The sequence below is a fragment of the Varanus komodoensis genome, unplaced genomic scaffold (genome assembly GCF_004798865.1).
Source record: "Varanus komodoensis strain SLA01 unplaced genomic scaffold, ASM479886v1 scaffold39, whole genome shotgun sequence".
Classification (NCBI taxonomy): domain Eukaryota; kingdom Metazoa; phylum Chordata; class Lepidosauria; order Squamata; family Varanidae; genus Varanus; species Varanus komodoensis.
In genome coordinates, this window is record NW_025335922.1 from 9,293,529 (window position 1) to 9,314,266 (window position 20,738).

At 43.5% G+C, this 20,738-nt stretch overlaps 1 protein-coding gene across 1 annotated transcript in view; it reads left to right on the forward strand.

Annotated features, from left to right (window-relative positions):
- The window catches only part of DGKI (diacylglycerol kinase iota), a 246,390-nt gene that overhangs the window by 147,373 nt on the left and 78,279 nt on the right, over positions 1-20,738 (forward strand). Inside the window, exons 13-21 of the mRNA XM_044441161.1 lie at positions 1,527-1,640; positions 2,255-2,392; positions 4,074-4,152; positions 7,491-7,546; positions 9,120-9,182; positions 9,966-10,039; positions 11,066-11,177; positions 12,655-12,854; positions 20,371-20,433. Coding sequence (XP_044297096.1) covers positions 1,527-1,640; positions 2,255-2,392; positions 4,074-4,152; positions 7,491-7,546; positions 9,120-9,182; positions 9,966-10,039; positions 11,066-11,177; positions 12,655-12,854; positions 20,371-20,433 — 899 coding nt within the window. The remainder of the gene's footprint in view (positions 1-1,526; positions 1,641-2,254; positions 2,393-4,073; positions 4,153-7,490; positions 7,547-9,119; positions 9,183-9,965; positions 10,040-11,065; positions 11,178-12,654; positions 12,855-20,370; positions 20,434-20,738) is intronic.

A 20,738-nucleotide genomic window follows, 5' to 3' on the forward strand; every position in this document is an offset into this window, starting at 1 on the left:
TTGAACTAACGGGGGCAGCAATTTTTCATTAATATGAGCGACACATGACTTATCGTTGCTGAGGTTATGTTTGAAGCAAATTAATGTCTCGTTCCAAAAGCCATTAAATCTAGAAATGAAAATCTTGCTCAAAAGGATTTAGTGAATATTCAATGAGACTAGATATTACTCTGTATTATTGAAAGGAAACAGAAAGTGGGAGATTTTTCCAGTGTCCCTGCTCAATGTTAACTGTTTTTCTTGTGATAAATGGAGAATTGCCAACTCTGGCTTCTCTCTATCCTTACTTTTTCAATCAGTCATTCATTCACTACAAATCAGAGCATGCCCTATCCAAATCATGCGGCGCATTTAGGATCTACTGGATTGAACCCAATGCGGTGTTCATGTCCCTGCTGATTCTCTTGCACCCATCCAGAAGTGGTGCCCGCCACTTATGGAACAATACTTCAGTGCTTCTGGGGGCAAGCAGAAATAACAAAAAGGGTTTGTTTTTGCAACAAGGCAGGTTCGTGGAACTCACATCAAGGCAATCCCTCCTACCTGTCCTGACCAAGAAATGAGCATTTCTGTGCCTTTGGGGGCTTCTGTAGGGAAGTGCTAAATCTCTGTTGCTCAAGGGTAGGGGCCAACTTACACAGTAGAGTTAGCAGAACCCACTGCTTGCACAACAGAATCTGTGGGGCACCAGAAAATCCGTGGGAGCAGAAGCACCCATTGGAATCTGCCTATAGTAATATACAACATGCATATGTAAAAACACAAACATCTATCTTCTCTTCAGTAAGATAAACTGAGACTCAAGCTTAAGCATAAGTGGAACTAGCAACATCTTATTTATTAAAGGCCAACAATAAGGGCCAGAAAGAGTGACTTGGTTTAGTTGTGACATGATGGGTGTGTGTGTCTAACCTTTTGTCCCCCTACTGAGCCCTGAACTTAGATCCTCCCTTTTCAAAGCTGCTAGTGTGTGATTTGGGTCAGGAGCATTGTGTGGTGGCTGGACAAAGGGATATATTTACTTTTATTCATTGATTACTTTGATATCCAACTTATGGAACACGCTCCCCAGAGAGGTCCGCCTGGCGCCGTCGTTATTTGCTTTTCGGCGCCAGGCGAAAACCTTTTTATTTAAGCGGTATTTTAACTGTTAGTATTAACTGATTTTATCTGGCCAGGGCGGCTTATTTTATATTGTATTTTTTGGATTTTTAATGTTTATATTAATTTATTGTTGTAAGCCGCCCCGAGGCTTCGGCGAATGGGGCGGCATAAAAATGTTTTAATAAATAAATAAATAAATAAATAAATTTTCTGCTTTTCCTATGAGGCTGAGAGTGAGTGATCTTCTTCAAGATGGCCTTTGGGTCCTAAGCCTGCTCTGCCCACCCATCTCTCTATGAACCATGGACTGGCAGATTGAAATAGCACAGCTTAGAAGACTGATGGGATACTCACCTAGATGAACTCAGTAGTATCTTCCCTTTGAATAGGCTATTTTCTTTCCTGAAACTTTTGATTCTTAGGTGGGCTGGATCCTCTCCATCCTGGATGAATTGCAGCTGAATCCCCAGCCTCCTGTTGCTGTGCTTCCTCTTGGCACTGGAAACGACCTGGCTCGTACCCTCAACTGGGGAGGGGTAAGAGATCTACTGGGTATAATTGGCTGGGATTTAAAATTGCTGTTGAAGAGATGGGGTCCAGCTGAAGCAACAGAGAGAAGAGAGATGTCTGAAGCTCATTCTCATAGAGGTGACATCTCTTTCACTGTCCCTCCTTGACCTTTCCTTGGTGGATATGAAGTAGGAGTATGTGCACAATTTGTTTCAGTACATTTTTTAAAGCAGATTTTACCCAGTTTGCCCATCATGGAATTGAACCTGGGCCTGAACACACATTGCTGTTGAAATTTGTATTTTTTCAAACATGCAGTGCAAATTGTGGAACACAAAAATGTTGAAAAATGTGTGCATCTGAAAACAACTGTGGTGTACATGATGTCCACAAAATGTTGCATGGAAAGGAAAAAAGGTCTGAGACAGACATGGAAATATGAGGAACTCAAGTTTTGCCTATTTGTACATCCTTAATACAAAGCACCAATGTTATTTTGCATGGTGTCTAAGCTGGGGTGGTGGGGACCACAAACCATCTTAGAATAAATAAAATGCATGCTTTGTCCCATCTGCAATGCATTTTCTGCTGAAATGGAGACCAGTTATTGATATGGGATGTTGACCTGTCTTACCTTCAGGGATACACAGACGAGCCTGTAGCAAAAATTCTCTGCCACGTGGAAGATGGGACCATTGTCCAACTGGACCGCTGGAACCTCCAGGTGGAGAGAAACCCTGATTTGCCCCAAGATGAACTTGAAGATGGAGCACGGAAAGTTAGTGTGCCATTTCCTTCCATTGAAACAAATTGGAAGAAAGAATCATGCAGGCTGATCGGGAAATGTTTCTAGTTAAGAAATGCTGGTGCCATTTTTTTATTATCTTCCAGTTTTTACTGAGTCATGCAGATTTGTGCTATAGTTATCTAATTGTTTGCTTAAATTATTTACCACTTTGCTATTTACTGTTTTCAGAAATGCAAGAACTAGGCTCCACCAGTTAGCATGAAATAAAAGCCATCTATTAGTATCTATAAGCCATTTGTAAATGTAAAATGAGAAGAACTACATTTCCTCATGAATTTCAGAGCAGGATATTGAAGTGGTAGGTGTGGAAAGCTGAATCAGAAATTTTCTGAATCTGCTAAAATATACAAATTGATTTTTATTACCTCTTGGGGAAAGGCCGTGCTAGACCTTAAAATGTATTTTCATGCAAAGGGTCACCAGTTTAATTCCTGGGGTTTCCAGAAAGGGCTAGGAAAAGCCCCTGTCTGAAAATCTGGGCAGCTGCTGCCAGTCAGAGTAAACATTATTGAGCCAGATGGACCAATGGTCCAACTCAGTATGAGAGTGACTGAGAGTCAAGCAAATCAGAAGGCAAAAAGGTGTCAGATTTAACTTAGAGAGCATAATGTGGGGGCAGAGGAAGGAAAATGGAGAAGGATCACACATGGCACTTTGCTTTCTTGGAAGAGGAAAAAAGATAGGATATAAATATTATAATAAAGAATAAAGAAATACCATCAATGGTAGAGGAGCAATCATTTCCAAAGCCTTGCTGGGCTCATTGTGGAGTAGGGCAGACCAGTTTTTTGCCCATTTATTGCTGCCCCCATTATTTTTTCTTTTGCTTGTTTTCCCACCTACTGATTTCAGTGGGAGGAAATTATTTTTATTTATTTTATGTAAAACATATGTCCTGCAATCAAAGGGCAGGGGGCTTCTTAAGGCAGCTTATAACCACAGCATTCATTATAATAAGATAACACAACCCCCTTTCGGGTGGTAGGGAAATGAGTGGTCATAGGGAAATGAGGGGAATAGATTGGATTTCATGGAACAGTGGGGAATCCTGAGCCTGAGAGATAAGCGATTAGCACAATGACAGCCATGGCAGATTTGCTGTAATTTGTAATCTGACTTGCTATTCGTGCAGTGCCTGCCTCTCCACTGCAAGTCATCATGGAATCTCTCATGAGATCCCAGGACAGACACGGTAGAAGTGGGGTGGAGAATGTGGATAGCCAGACATTTTTCTACTCTCATAATTCTAAAACTCAACTTGTTCATTCAGTGAAGCTAAATGGTGACAGATTTTGGACAGATATGAGGAAGGACTTCTTCACACAGCATATAGTTAAACTGTGGAATTCCCAACCATGAGATGTAGAGGTGGCCACCACTTGGATGGTTTTACAAGGGGATTGGACAAATTCATGAAGGAGGAAGCTCTTGACAGCTACCAGACCTGATGGCTGTGTGCTTCTTTCAGTATCGGAGGCAGTATGTGTCAACAGAATGTGGAATAAGAGAAACTCCTGGTCTGACTCAGCATGACTCTGACGTACTTATTAACCAGGCTTTGCTCATTGGTCTTAACATTTGCCAATATATACAATTACTCTGTCTTTTCTCACACAGTGTTTCCCTTTTACTTCTGGTCTTGCCATTACAGCTGCCCCTCAGTGTTTTCAATAATTACTTCAGCCTTGGATTTGATGCTCACGTCACACTCGAATTCCATGAATCGCGAGGTAAGAGAACCCAACTTATCTCTTTTCTCAGAGCAGAGGACCAGGACAGTGAATGGGTAAATAGAAAGATGTGAACACCTGCCGAAAGATGCCCCATATTTCTTTAATCCTGTATGGCAGGTAGAGTTTAACCTGGAATGTGGTGTGTGATGAGAATGGGATAGAAATGGGTCCTTAAGGACCCAACTAAAGCAAGGAGAAAGGAGAGGTGTAGGTTTCTTTTTGCAGTAGTCCCCGCATCTGTTCCTCTGAACGGTTTGTTGTGTGAACCATATTGGAGTAGGCCCAGCTCCATCTCTTCCAACTCATGGCATGGACAACTCTTTTCTGGTAGCACTTTAACACCCTTCACAGTTCCATAAATGCTAGACATTCAGTAGAGGGGTCTTTTTCCCCATGCAGACATGAAATTATGGGGGAAGTGCTCTTTGTTACATTTCTACTTGTCATGTGGCATCTGTGCCAAGAAGAACTAGACAAACTGGTTTTCTCTCTTACGGAAAGTATTACTTCCTGTCTAGGAAGCAGAGCAAGGTCTGGCATAGCCTTGCCTGAGTTGATGGAATATTATGTGCTTTCTGATGAAAGAGCAAGGCATGTATTTGTGTGCACTCAGAAGGCAGGCAAAAGGACTGTGGAGCCAAGGTTGGCTCCCTGAATAACCCCTACAGAAGCTCCTAATGCTATTCATTTTGTTCATCTGAGCAGAGTCCTCCTGCTTGTTGTGAAATATTGTCTTTCTGCTCAGGCAATTCCAGGCAGGACTGCACAGCCAAGCACTAATTGCACTGTGTGCTGGGAAAACACGTTGCTGATACCCACAATGATTGTTTGGTTTGGCATCAGGATGATTTACTGCCATGGATTTGGAATGGCACCTTCACTTGGCCTCATTTTCATACCATCACAAAGCCATACAAAAAGATTTTTTAAAGGGCATCCTAATGCCAGGCTAAATAAAGATCGGGATGGCTGATGGAAAGAGCTAATGCATGTTTTATTGTGTTTAAGATGGTTGCAAGCCGTAAGAATAATAACGGAAGGCCGCAGAAGGGCAAAGGAAAGCAGGGCATCCATCTCTTTATGAACATGTGCTAAAATGTGTGCCAACTGTGCTTGGAAGTATGCAGTAGGGTTGACGTCTTTGGCTGCCTTCTCATTTAGTGGAAACATTACTTAATAATGAAGTCGTAGCATGCTGGAAAGAATGGATGGACATTACTCCTGAGATATCAGTGTGCTTGAAAAGAAAATAGGGGAGAGGGAAGGTACAGTGGCAAAAGCAAGTTGTATGTCAGTCGGTGAGTAATTTAGCCAGAAAGACTTTAAACAATACCTGCTTTTCTACTATTATTACCTTACATTTATGCCCTTTTTTTCCTTTTGTGAGGAACCCAATGTCATTTGCATAGTCCTCTTCCAGTTCATTTTATCCTCACAACAACAACCCTGTGAGGTAGGTTAGGCTGAGAATGAGTGACCAGAGTCCAAGGTCACTCACTGAGTTCATGACAGAGCAGGCAGTAGGGCTCAGATTTTCCAGGTTCCCAGTCCGATGCTGTACCCGTCATGCCACACTGGCTCTCAGAGAGTTTCTCTACCCTTTCAAATGTAAAATGAAAAGGATAAAAACACGCTGTGGCACATAGTGGGGTAAAACTCTGAGAGTTTGCTTTGGTGTCCTTATGGCTTATGGCATGCAAGTGCTTGTGTGTGTGTGTGTATGTGTCTACCAGTCCTGTGCCACCTTCTGAGAATGGAACCGTCTGGGTGGGGTATATTCTCTGAGCCCGAATGGTAGCTGCCCACCCCTGATGTGAGGCAATCTGTGGATCTCAGCTTCTTTCTCTGAATGAGGCCCCCCCACGTTTTGCTTTTCCTGTTTTTCCTTAAATCCTGAATGTACAGGGACCAGCATATGCCAATCTCAACAGGAAACGAGGCAGATTCTGCTGTACTGACCTTATTATGGTGTTATAAGTAAAAATACAGAGCGATGCAGTGGCTTTGAGATTCAGTTCATTTAAGGCTTGATTTTGTAACCCCTGAACTGTGCCCCAGGGACCATCCGATTAACTGGAAAATCTGCGCCAAGGGATCAGCCATAGCTCTAAACCTGGAGGATTTTCCCGGATCCTGGAACCCTTCTCTTGACTTCGCAGAGCTACCATGGGGGGTTCCATAGGGGGTTCCTCTAGGTCAGAACTTCGACCTCATTGAGGGGATATGTGGGAGCAGCAGGTGGGCCATGGACCTCAGTGCTCGACTGTGGCCCCAACACAGAAATGGGAGGTGCTCTGAATCGCATCTAATTTTCTTGTTGTGCAGCAAGGCCTCTCTTCCGTTTCTTCCCCCTCCAGTAGCCCAAGGATTCGCTTGCTCTGTCATTTGGGTTCATGGGACTGTGTGGTTGGTGCAGGACAAGCATCAACAGACGTGTTCCTATTTTTAGCAAAAGAAGGCTCGCCACACGTCCCTCAGTGCTACAAAGTTCCAGGAGCCTCTCTGCACTGACAGAAACAGCAATGGAAAATATCCTTATGGCCAACTAGATTCCTAAAGCAACTGCGTGCAGTGAGCAGTGCCAACATTAGATTCCAGAAGAGCAGCAGGATTCTCCCCGCAATCCTCCACTGCTAACTGTGCCCACCTACTCTGCCTAACCTATCCGTTCCTGCCTGCCACTCTGTCTGCCGAAATGTGAGCCCATCAGGCTGTTTCTTTGCTCCCCCTGTTAGCTGCAGTGTGTGATCTTCCAAAGGCTGGGAATGGCTTTTCAGGCATGTGGAACTGCTAAAGCTCTTTCCTGAACCACCAGGTGCCAGGTAATGCCAATGCAGTTATTGGCCCATTCAAGAGAGTGAAAGGCATACTCGTCCCCCACCTTGCCTATAAAACACGTGTGTGTGTGTGTGTGTGTGTGTGTGTGTGTGTGTGTGAAGAAGTAGGCCTTTGCCTACAAAACCTGTGTGCTTCAATAATTAGCTAAATACTTAATCTAGGCGAACACATACAAGATCAGTTTGCATCACTATGCAGCGAGTGGCTTCTTGGAAAAGTTAGCTGTGTGAATCCCCCCTGCACATCTGATAATAAATGATGGTGGCTTGGCGTGTTTAGTTTGGTTCATCTATTCTTTTGGATTCTCTTATCTAGGAACAACAGAAAACAACGACTCTTCCTTCCCAACCTTCTTTTGTCAGCAACTAGCAATAGCTAAAAATTATGCTATTTGTCAGCTGGATGGCAAAAACTAGACCAGAATCAGTAAGGGAAACACACTGCTTTAGATGATTCAGTAAATACTTTGTGTCTTCTGCTTTTTTTCTTTCTCACAGAAGCAAATCCTGAAAAATTCAACAGCCGCTTTAGGAATAAAATGTTTTATGCTGGGGTGAGTTGAAATGCAAGTGTTTCCCCTTCCCTTCTATGAACAAACTGCTTGTTTATTTTAATTTTGAACTCTTGGGGATGATGAACCTGGATGGCACTATTTTTCCATCACCACTTGAATAGTTATGCCATTTTTCAATAAACCCTCCATCTGGTAAGGAAGAATAAAGGCAGATTGCTCATTTCATAAAGGCACGTTCATTTTATAAGTGGTAGTGCCTGATTTTGGTTAGGGCCACATGTACCCACATACATCCCTGAAAAGCTGTTCATAGCACTAGTGGAAGAGGCTGAATCATGCCCCACAAAGTGAAGGCTTGGCAAAGCAAACTTTACTTCTGAGGTCTTCAACATGGTGCCTTCAAACACCAAATTTCCTCACTAGGCTCCCTGCTTCTACTGACTTTTAATTTGTCTTGTTTTTTTTTTTTTTTTTTTGCAATCAAAAAATAATTCGGAGACTATTATATTTTTAGAACTGTAACTGCTGCCCTGATGCCCTTAGCAGCCGCTGTACTCCAGCTGGTCATCTGGACCTTGACCCCCTAGCTGCACCTGTGTTACCGCCTTCCCAAATTTCCCAGGATTTTCTGCCCTAACAAGTTCATCCTAGACCCTGGGCTGCATGTATGCAGAGCCCAGAGTTCTATTCTTTGGTACCATCCCACCAAAAAGTCCATCCAAACCCCCCACTACTTTGAAACTCCTCAAACCAAGGCAATGGTTTGCTCTCCACCTCCATTCCCCTTCCTGGGAACTGGTATCAGCCTTCTCCAACCTGTTGCCCTGCGGGTGTGTTGGACCTCAATTCCGTTGCTGGATAGAACGATGAGAGCTGCAGTCCAACACATCCGGGGAGCAACAGATTGGGGAGCGCAGTGCTGCAGGATAAAAGAAAGGGGGAACTGGTGGCAGTGATTCATTGGTCATCCTTCTGGAGTATATTGGAGTAACCTTCCATGCCACTATCTTTGCTCCTGGTTCAAGGGACTCCACGGGATAAGAGCCACCAATCTGAGCACCTTCCAAGCTTCTGGTGTCCTGCTGGGCTGTTGATGGCCATGTGGGAGGAGTGATGGAGGCGATTTTTGCCTCTCAGGCTACCTTTCTGAGTTTGCCCTGTAGAGGAGCCGGTCTAGAGATGTGGGCTTGGCCAGGGCTGGAGAGGCTGTAGGAATTTTCACTCCCGGGCCTTTGCTTTCCCCGCCAACTGGTATGTCCTCCAAGGCCTCACCAAGTGGGGTACTTCCCATGGCAGCTGTGAGCTGGAGGGAACTTGCACTTGCGAAGGTGAATCCAAGCACTCCTCTTTTAGATGATTCAGAACAGCAAGCAGCGAAGACTGTCCCCAACTGCTTCTGTAAGTAGCATTATAGCAGAATATGAGATATGAACACAGAAAAAACGCCTTGTATTAAACTTCATCACTTGATAATATGCTGAAGTGCCATTCATTACTATGAGATAAATTCACTTAACGAAGTCTCCAGGTTCTAAATGCAATGCAAGGAAAGCTTAGATGAAATGATGAATATCACCTTCCCCTCACTTTCCTCTTTTTCTGTATAATTTAGGCAGCCTTTTCAGATTTCCTTCAGAGAAGCTCCAGAGATTTATCCAAGCATGTGAAGGTTGTGGTGAGTATAAGGGAAGGGAACGCACTTTTTAATCATCAGCATGAAAGAGGCAGCTGGCAAGAAGGAGGCTAAAAAAAATGTTTCTGCTGCTTATCTATTTGAAGATCGGGGAACACTTTCTTCCCCTTTGTGCGAATTCCAGCCTGGGACCCAGGCGTGTGCTTTGGGATTGGTCTGTTTTGATACTGAGCAAGGCTTTTGTGCCCTTAGCTCATCGGAATGCATCCCTTTTAAAGTCAAAAGCAGCATTCCCATGTGAGAACTGCGGCTTAACAGCACGGGTCATGGCCAAAAATGTGGGGAATACCCTTCTCTCTCATGCACTTTTCTCCTTCCACGCCATCCCTGCCACCCCACGTTTTAATTAAAGCAATACCATCAGCACCAACAAAAGGGATAATTTCAGCAGAGGTGATTTCTTTATTACTAAGTAAAGCTCAGGGTGTACTCCTTTTTCTTGCTTCTTTGCCCTCTGTTTATCCACTCAATTTACACCCTCTGTCTCCTTCTGGATAAGATGCAGTCCTTTCTGCTAGGTTTTATGCCAGCAGCAGCTCAAGCCATAATATTATATCTGAGTGTTTGTCAGGAATATGTCAGAAGCAGGTTCATTTGTTTTATCTGAGCCTTTCATGTGATGTGGCCTTTCTCTCTCCCTTCTTTCTTATTTTTCCTTTCTTATTAAATTAAAGGCACCATTAAAATCTGTTAAAATGTTTATTTTACTATGAATTGTTCTGTTTCCTTCAACACTCTCTCTTTCTCTTTTCTTTCTCTTGGCAGTGTGATGGCACAGATCTGACCTCCAAGATTCAGGAGTTGAAATTCCAGTGTATAGTGTTTTTAAACATACCCAGGTAAATACCCTTTTCTAGAAACTATCCAGCTTTGTCAGGAGCCTTTTAAAACACACAAAAGGATGAAGGCAGCTGTATATGTGGCATTGTGGCTGCAAACTGCAGAGAGCTGTGGCCTGTATGTGATCTCAAAACGCCAACTTCCAAATACCATTCCCATCCCAAGCACTTTTATTTTAGTGCTTTGTGAACATCTGAAAGGGGCTCTACTTGTCTTTCCTTCCCCAAGAAACCACCATTTCCACCTTTTCTATCTGGTAAAAGAAAGCAAGGAGAATCTGCTACACTCAGTTTTCCAGAGTTTAGAAGTACGGCATGTAAATGTGACTGAAGATATTTCTGTCAGTCCTGCCAGAGCAGGTTCACCAGGGCAAGTTTGTAAGATGCTTGCCATGAGGAACCCATCAAGACAAAATATTTTGGGAAGGAGCTGATGGTTCCATTCATTTCAAAACAGTTTCCTAGCAATTACCTCAAAGGACTGATCTCACAGCCCTCTTGTTTGCTTTGAACTAGAGGCACATTTTCCATCCCTCTTCAGGTTAAGTTGGAATAATTCACAGGGAGGCAGAGAGGGAAGATGATCCTGCAACTGACCTCTCACTTATCCTTTCTTGGAAGAAAGACTCATGTTTTGAGAATCATAGTTGTACTCCATGGTGTGTAGAACTGGGGCTTAAGAGGCACTGGGGAGCTTTGCTGCTTGGTGCATTATCCACAAAAAAAGAATCTCCCCCACCCCAATTCTTTAACCTCTCAGATCTTATTCTAAGAGTTGAAGGCTGGCTGGGTAAAAGCATGCAACTTTTCTCCACTCCCAGGTGAAAACCGACCATCTTATCCTATCCTCAAATGATCATCTCTGGCACAAAGGGAAATGTTAGGATTAGTTACAGAGGCATTTGGACCATGTTTATAAAGAACAAAGCAATGCACAGGGATGGAGATTTACTTGGAGGCTAAAGATCCAGGGGCCTTTTGATCAGTGTCTAGTCATGTCTTCATGCCCTCAACCTCTTCCTACAGGTATTGTGCTGGCACAATGCCCTGGGGGAACCCAGGAGACCACAGAGAATTTGAACCTCAGCGGCACGATGATGGTTACATTGAGGTCATTGGATTCACCATGGCCTCCTTGGTGAGTGTTTTGAAGATTGCTTCCTGTAACCAAATCATCAGAAAACCAGCATAAGAGTTGACTTCCATAAAACAAATGGCATGGTACTTGCTAATGATAATTGAGTATGTAATACGAATGTTGCCTGGTTACTGTATTTGCCAAGCTTTCATTTGGAAGGAAGGGGTAGCGGGGGTCGGCTGCTACCCCGTCTTTAGGGTTTGCACCTACTTCTCCTACAAGAGAGACGTTGAAGTGTGTGCAGATGGATTCAGATGCAAAGGGGGAACCGGAATGTCCTTAATGGCCAGCACTCTAGCTTGGCTTACTCCTTTTTTTACTGTCTTCTGCAACTTACTTATTTTGTACTACAAAATAAGTAAGTTGACCGGCTGGTCAGCTTTAACATAAGAAAGCCTTTTAGTTAGACAGTGTTACCTGGTCTGTTTGCAAGGAGGGAGCACTTCCTTCTCCTGAACAAAGTAGTTTGGTGGCAAGACTCCTTCCACTTTTATTCCTTGTGACTTGCAATGACTTCCTCCTCCTTGCTCCATTCTTTGCTACTTGAAATTTTGGCAAGGGGAACAGGAGGGACCTGAATACTCCAAGGGACAGTGGTTTCTTCACAGTTCTGCCAATTTCAGTCTTGCCCAAATTATTGTACTTTTCGAAAAAGTCAAACTCATTCTGCTCTGTTTCCATTAGAGCTCATAATATTTGTTTTATTTTTAAATCTGCAATCAAATCCACTTATATTCATAACACATGAATTAATGTATGAATTTGTAAAACACATTAAACATACAATATTTTTGGATGCATGCATACATTGACTGAAGCGTGTACTCACTTTCAGAATGTACTTATTTGTCTTTGCGCATTTTTAAAACGAGTGCATGTTGCTCCACTTTTCAGTGGGACCACTGGAATGTATAGATTTCTCTTAGCAACTTGCACTTGGGTCCATGTAGGTCTGCGAGATGCAAATGGGTGCCACTTTCTTACATGTCTCTATTCCCAAGGGCAAGTACCGCCTCTGCAGCTGTCTCTCCTGCACTCCCTGTCATTATTTTTGGTTGCCTTTTAATACATAGAGGAGATTGAATGCAGTACTGAATTGTGAAACCACAACTCCACACTCATTTTTACTTCACAAGGTTATTATTGGTAGCTCAGTCATTTTAAGGGCCAAACTTTTCAAGGACCCAATGTGGGTCCCCTGCTCAGAATCTGGTGGGTAGGGATGGAGGTTTCATCCCTGGCCATCCATAATACTATTCCAGGCTATTATTTCCTTATGTAGCTCTGAAACTTAGCATGGGTAGAGGAGTAAAAATGTCAATCTCTTATGCACTTGCTGTTTGAAGTATTAGTAGATGTTGAAAGACAAAGATCCTAGTTTCTTAAGGTATTGCCAATTTCAGTGCAAATTAAGCCAAGTCCAATTGCTGCCTATAATGTGTCCCCCACATTTTTGCCATGTTTGTGTCTTGCCAAGGCTGCACTCCAGGTGGGAGGTCACGGAGAGAGGTTGCATCAGTGCCGGGAAGTGACGTTATTGACATACAAGTCCATCCCCATGCAAGTGGATGGGGAGCCTTGCCGTCTGGCTCCCTCGCTCATCCGAATCTCCCTGAGGAACCAGGCCAATATGGTGCAGAAAAGCAAGAGGAGGACATCCATGCCTTTACTCAATGAGTGAGTTAATTGCACGTACTTCTTGGGACAGGGAAACCATGGCGCTAAGAAAGAGCTGCAATCAGCAAAGTCAAATGATGGATCATGGACAAACTCAATACAGTAATTAAAATTTCAGGACAACAGAGGCATGGCTGTCCCATCCCCTGTTATTTGGAGGAGATGCATCTACTGTAGTTCTAATGGATAGCTAGTTTTAATGAAGCATAACTTACTATTCACCTGTTTGGCTTCTGGCCAAAAGGGGCTCCACACCTCTGCATGACCAGGTAATTGCATGCTTGCAGGAAGCTCTCTCAGTAACATGGTTAGTCCAAAGGGAATCAAGCCCTAAGGAGAGTAGACAGTCCAGGACAATTCAAGCACAACAAAAATGGATTTGCGTCCCCCCTCCACTTCTTAATATTCTCCCCTGTGAACTTCTCTGAAAATGTTCAGGGGGTGACAATAGGGGAAAGGCATTCAGTAATACTTTTCCTGATATGTGAACATTGCTGGCTTTTAGAATATTGTGTAACTTTGTCCCAGCACTAAATCTGCAGTTTATTTAGTCTGTTTCCCAAGCACCTTTAGAGCTTTGTCCTTCAGACGTTCTTTGTGGAATGATGTTTATGCTTCATACAAAGTACTATTAATCAGCTCAAAGATTAGAAACATTTGATGGGTAATATTCTGCATTATATAGTGTATTAGAGTGGTCAGAGCACTTCACATACTTTATCTCTGATAGTGTTGTAGGACAACCTTGTAAAATAAATCAATATTATGTCTAAATTGCAGATGGAAGGGATATGAAGGACGCAGGGTTAGACAAGTTCAGATCCATTTCCTATATTGCTATAAAGAAGTTCAGGATACCTGGGTAATGTGACAGGACCCCCCTCCCAAACCTTGTAAGACGAGAATGATCTTGTGAGAAAAGTGAATGGACAAACACAGTTCAATATAAGCAAGTGTATAGCACACACGCCGGGGCAAACTTCCCAAACTTCCCAACTGACGGGAGTGGAGCTGGCAGTGACGGAGCAAGAGAGGGATCCTGGGGTAGTGTGAACAGCACAGTGGAAGTGTTGGCCCAGTGCTTGGTTGCTGTGAGGAAGGCCAACTCCATGCTAGGCGTGGAATGGAATAGAAAACAGAACGGCCAAATCTTACTCCCCTTATACAAATCCTTGGTGCCACCGCGCTTGGAATACTGTGTTCAGTTCTGCTTGCCTTACCTGAGAAGGGACATTTTTGAGTTGGAAAAGATTCAGAGAAGGGCATGGCAATGATTAGGGGGCTGGAGCATCCTCCCGAGGAGAGTGGTCACAGCAGCTGGGACTGTTCAGCTTAGAAAAAGGGTGAGTGAGGGAAGACAAGACAGAGGTGTTTGAAATAAAGCGTGGGGTCTCCCTCTCCCCTAAAACTTGAACCTGTGGTCATCCCTAACCCGAACCCTATGAAGCTGGCAGGGAAGGTTTAGAGCAATGTATAGCTGAACTGTGAAATTTGCTGCCACAGGAAGTCATGACAGCCACCCATCCGGATGGCTTCAAAAAGGGGTTAGACATGTTCATGCAGAAAGAGGCTAACACTGGCTACTAGTAAACCAGTACAATGGTCCTCTGGGGTCACCCAGAATCTGCAAATATAGTTACAGAACGGATTATGGCTGTGTCACTGCTCCTTTTGATCAAGGTCTGTCATTCCATCTGGGTTCAAAGGCAGTGCAGAGGATCACCTGCAGAGAGTGCCTACCTGTGTCCTGCACCAAGGATGCGATCCTCCAGCTCATGCGCTGCACTATGCAAGTGGCAAAAACTCTGCCTTCTGTATCCTGTTCCAAATCTTCTCTAGGAAACCATCCAGACATGGGGAGAGGGGATGAAAGAGAGAATAAATCTTCTGACAAGGGTCCCTAGAGGCTTGTAGCATCCTCCAAGAGCTCCCCTCCATCAGCTTCTGCCTTAGAGGGTGCATCCGGGTGTGTCTGCTCTCTTTATATGGGCTTAGGGTGCTTCTGAGTCTTTAGATGCACCACCAGAAAAAAAAAGCACTCACAGTTGCATGTGCTCATCTGTATGCAAAGATGGAAATAATCATGGCAGGTTTAATGGGCTTACAATGTATCCCACTGTAGTAGCGAGGCTGGACCAGGGGACGATGTGTCTGCTGTTCAGGTGCTAAGTTGCAGATAGGCAAGATATGAAGGTCTCTCTACTCTCCCTGCTGATGGTTTTTATCTCCCATGTGGACTTGGTCTGGAGAGCCCTTCAAAGAGAAGACTGTGCTCCATAAAGAAGGACACATGGCCACCTTAGTGGCCTTCATTCCCACAGCAGTGGCCTTTCTGGAAGGCAGGCAGCTGCACCAAGTCTGGTCCTAGTGCTGTAGGGTTTCCTCAGCTGTCCTTCTTCCCGCACACCCTTGGCACTGAACTACACAGGAAGCCTGCTTCCCTTGACCTGTCCTCCCCTCGCACATGGAAGAGGGTGGTCCACTAAACCTCCCTCTGCTGTCACTTCCACATCCTACCTGTCCTCAGTCTGTTGCTCCAGGTGTTTGTCTCTTCAAGGTACATGCCTTAAGCAAAGTGCCTTAAGCAAATAACTCTGAAGACATGGAATATGGTGGGAAGGTTCAGCACTCCTCTCCTGCATAGTTCTATTATTTACTTCTTTGTTTGTCAGATTTTTATCTTTAGTGATGAATCACATGCAATAGCTATGTAAATATTATGGACTTCATGATCGATGAATTAACCACTAGGTACTTTATTTCATTTATATTTATGTGGGTTTTGCATTCTGTACATGGGTTATTAAGGTAATACAAAAGTATCATATTTGCTTTCACCTTTTAGTTGAGAAATATCAATTAAAACAATGTAAAATAGACACCCCACCCTCATGTTTGTTATCATATTAATTAGGAAGAGAAAGAAAACAAGAGACACCATTAATGAATGGGGAAAATTAACCAAAGGCACAATGGAACGCCAATGTCTTTGCAGGCATCTAAATGCCAATAGTGAGAGGACCAGTCAGATCTCACACAGAGCGGATTAGATCACTTGAGTGCCAGAGAAAGAAGGGCCCCTTTATACATCCCAGGCAGCTGGTATTCCAATGGCCACGAGGCATGCATTGAGGTCCCAGATGGAGGATGCAGTAGGTCCCAAGCCATATTTAAAACCATCGTTACGGCAAGGCATCCTCCCTCCATATCATACGCAGATAGGTAAAGCCTTCACTGATAGCCCTGTTACATCTACCTTGGGCCTTGGGCTGCCATAAAAAAATGCAATATCATGTCCAAATGTGAAAATGCTAGCTAAATAGGTCTGCTCATACAGAAACCAGCTTAAGTGAGTGAGAACATCACATTTGCTTCGAATCAAGGAATATTCTTAGCAGAAGGGGAAGAGGGAGCTGAGACGAAATATTTTCCAAATAAGATTGAGTGCTTATCATGCACTGGTTAGGGAAGTGGAGCTGTAACGCACAAACTGTGAATTAGAGTAGCCTCAATCCAAATATTCCTCCTAAGTTTTTTATGTGTTTAACTCAGATTTACTTTCTTGGCACAAGAGATTCCTATCTTCTCCTTTCACAAGATGAAAGTAGGTGATAGGAGTGACCCTAAGCAAAGCAAATCTGAAAATATTTTCTATAGTCTGTAATATTTACCTAAAATGTTTTCCATCTGCAAACATTCCTTGAAGTTCATCCACAAAACTTTGCAGAAAGCTAATGTGAAAAGGCATGCAAATATTGCTAAATCAACTTAGTTTAAACTTTAGGAGTTTGGAATAATATTTGCACGGGTTTTTTTAAATTGGCAAACCATGTCCACATTTAATATAACTTGAGTGAACCTGTAAACTTTTTATTGGTTTTATTATATTGCTTTCTGTGTGGACACTTGCAAGTTAACAGAAAAATTTCCTTCCACACCAGTGTAAGCCATTGCCCCATTCTCTGTCATATTAGGAAAGATTCTCCATGTAAAGACAGCCAGTCTGGTACAGTGGTTAAGAGTGCTGTGCTGCCTCTCCGGAGATCCAGCTTCTAGTCTCCATTCAGCCATGCAGCCAACTGGGTGACTTTGGGGCAGTCCCAAACTCTCAGACCGACCTACCTCACAGGGTTGTTGTTTGAGGATAAGAATGAGAAGAGGAGGAGATTTTTTGAGTTCCTAGAAAGAAAAAAGGCAGACTATAATAAATAAATAAAATAAGGTGGAATTGTATGAAGAACTGCATTCCATGGAAGATAAAGGAGCAGCTCCACTACTTTGGAGCAGCTCTCTGTGTTTCTCAGAAGACACTGTTATAGATCTAAGGAAATTTAATTTGGGTTCACAAGTTACTCGAAAATTCCCTCTTCTCACTCCTGAAGGTGAACAGGAGCACTTGTTCATTAAAAATTGTTTATAAATTCCCAAACTTTCCTTCATTTTCACAGAATGTACACTTGGAAAATGTGCAGCCCACTCAAAATGTGCGCATTTTAACTCACACTTTAATCAATGAGAAGGATTTGCACAATTTGGGAAATCTCTGCAATTTTCACAAAGTGGTTTGTTTGCAAAATGTTACTGATCATGCAGAATGAATTATGATTGTAAGTGTGATTACACACTGAGGAGAGACAAGCAGCAAGATGATATTCTGAAAAAACTAGGCAAGCTCAAATGTTGCTCATTTGCCTGTTCCTAGCTTCAGTATACCGATATATAACAGCTCTCTGTACATTTCTGTAAGCTGCCGAGAGTCATCCTGGCTAATAGGTGGGGTAGAAAGTTAATAAATTCAATAAATAAACTCTCACAGTCACTCACACATTCATTGATAGCAACGTTCCTAATGTAGCATGGCAACAAACATAAAGATGAAATTTGGTGGTGCCCATGATCCACTTATCTGCACCCCGCCAAGGGGTTCATATCTAAAGCTGAAACTGCCTTGGGCCTGAGAGGGAGACACAATACCTGCATGGGAATAATTTCTTCTCATGCTTGAACAATTCTTCAATCGGATGTGGAAAGACTGGCAGTTCTCAAAGTGGGGGTGAGGGAGAAATTTCTCCATTCTGTCTAAATTCAGGATAGCTAAACTGTGGGTATTGTTGTGGGGAACACACGAAGCAGGAAAGCTGGGGCTGGTCAGACCAACTACATTCATTGTGATCTGAGACTGCTTATTTTTTCTGCAAAAAGCTCTCTGTTTATCAGCATATATGTTGCAAACCATTCAGAGAGGTTCCTTAAAAGAAATAAATAAAAAACAACAATAATATTACATTAAAATAATAGTTCTTTCAGAGGGTGCAAGGAAGGAACAAATCGAGATGAAGTTTTAAGTGCTGCAAACATACAATGTTAATATTTTCACCTTCCGGATTGCGGGGTGGGAACAGGAGATATAAGTGTGAGCAAAGAGATATTACATTTGTTTATGGCCTTTATCTTTTGTCCATTTGTCTTCTGACTCATGCCTGTTACATTTGGTGGCAAAGTTTTACTGAAGTTAATCAGAGAGTCAATTTTGCTGAAGAAGAATGAGCTGCATTTCACATTATCTCATGCATCATTAACAGAATTGCCTGCTAAATTCAGAATCTCTAACTGGAAAAAAAGTGATAAGAGAAAGCAAAGAAGTTTCGCTTGATAGTGACAATACAGCAGTTTTGGTGGACTGGAAAACTGGATCTGATGTATAATCTGAATGTCACTTTGAAGAGAAACATCGTATGTACCAGCCTCCAGCTTTCCAGCAAGTGTGTTCTGATTCAAACTTTAAAGTGTACTTCTCTGGAACATAGTCAAGGGGGACATCTGAGAATGAGTATTGACTTTCAATTTCCATTTTAAAAGCTCCAGATTTGAAATGTTAAAAACTCAGTTTGTTCTGTACATTCAAGAAGGTCTGGCTGGAGAACTAGGGATTCATAAATGATCTCTCCCTCCCCAGCTACTGGGCAAGCTCAGTCTGGTTTAGGTCAGAGATGACCTTCAGAACTGAATTGGGGCCCACTTTTGGACTCAGATGCTCATACCTGGGCCAATGCTGGTTAACCTCATCAAGTCCTAAAAACCACCTTCTCAAAACACACACACACATCATGAAGGAGGAGGTCACATGTGAAACATAGCTGGCCTTCTTTGACATGCATTAGCACTTCTGGATATGAGAGAATGGTGCCATTTTTGTTATCCAAATAATGATAAGAAAAAGATAAAAAAGGCATTTATAGTATGAATGAGCATCTTGGCCATGGCAGGCTTTACATTTGCTTGCAAATGGCTTTCAGAGTCCTCCCAAACTATATCAGAGCTGGTCGTGCCATCAAGGGGCCCAAAGCCTTGTGCCCTTCTGAGTGTAGTTCTGGATCTCTCTGCCACACCACTGATGCCACTTTGGCAGAAGGGGACATGGAGGAGGCTCCATGAAGAGTTCAGATTGCTACCATGTCTTGAAGACTTCTGCATATCAGAAGGGCAAGGGGGAAGGCTGGGCATCTGCCTTCTAAGGCTAATATTAGTATAGCCTATCACCTGTTTTCTTTATACTGGGTTCATCTTCTGTCAGATTCCATCTGGGCCATTTTTTAAGCTTGTGCCTTGTTTGACTCATTAACAGGAAATAAATCTTGTTTGGCCCAAAACCTGATATTTCTAGCTGCAGACACCCGCAACTGAATAAGTAGTAGGGATGTGGGAGAAGGGCAGATGAGGAGTGGAAGAACTGAACGGCAACGTGAGTGTGTGCTGGTGGAGTGTTTGTCAAAAGAAGATGTTTGCATCTGTTAGTTCTAGGATGAAGACCTGTAGTAAGTGCAGAACCTTTGCTGAACCTAAAGGCTGAATTCCAATCTGCAGCAGCTCTTGTGGGGCTGCATTCTTGTAGTAGGTGAGCTGAAGGAAAAAGAGGCAGGGTAAAAAATTCTAGCAAATGTTGGCACACATTTTTTGCTGCCAGTAACGGAGAGAGGAAGGAAGAAAATGGTGGGAAAGTTGGGAAGCCACCTATCAGTGGTTGGAGAAAAGTGGGTTGGGATGGAGTCAGGGCTACGGGAAGGGGGTGTGGGTACCTGAGAAAACATGGGAGGCCGACATGGGCCCCTGGCCTAGGTTCTGCATGTCTGCTCTACAGGATGGTTCAAACCCTTGCAGTGTCTCATTGGTTGCCATGAGATCCAGGGATCTCCCGCAGCCCAGCCAAGGTACGAGACCCAGCCTCAGGCCTCATCGTACCGTAGAATGTCACCACACCACTGAATCAGAGAATGCCATTTTCCTCCTTTGTGCTTGCTGATATTTGTCACCGGCTTTCTGTTGATGGGTGTGCTGCCCTGGAGCTTAGCATACATCTCCATTTAGCCTCTGTGTGATGCCTTCCTTTTGTTTCTGTTTAAATGTTGTTGTATGTCTCCTCTCTCTCTCTCTTTCTCTCTCTCTCTGGGCTTTTTTCTTGTCTGTCCATGCTGTTGTGCTGACCCTCTCCCGGCTGCTCATTTCCTGCCGCATGTAGCATCCATAAGGTGCCCTCTGCTGACCTGAGGAGAGTCTCAGCTCCCCCTGATTCTTTCGCCGTGTGAGTACTCACCTTTTCTCTTCCTCCCTTTAATTCCCCGCTCCCTGAGCCCCGCCCTGCCCCCCTGTCAGGGTGTTCAGCCTCCCCAGAGGACAAATTCCATTTCAGAGACCCCTCAAGTGGCAGAGAGGGCCAATGGCAAGGTGGGGCAAGGCAGCCTATTTTTACGTGCCAGTAGTTAACCTTTGGAGAGGCAATTCAACATTTTAGAATGGGGGGAGGGGCTGCACGGAAATGAGGAAACCCCCAAACAGTCAGTAGTTGGGGAAAGGGTCTGGGGTCAGGGAAGGATGTCTGGTCCCCTG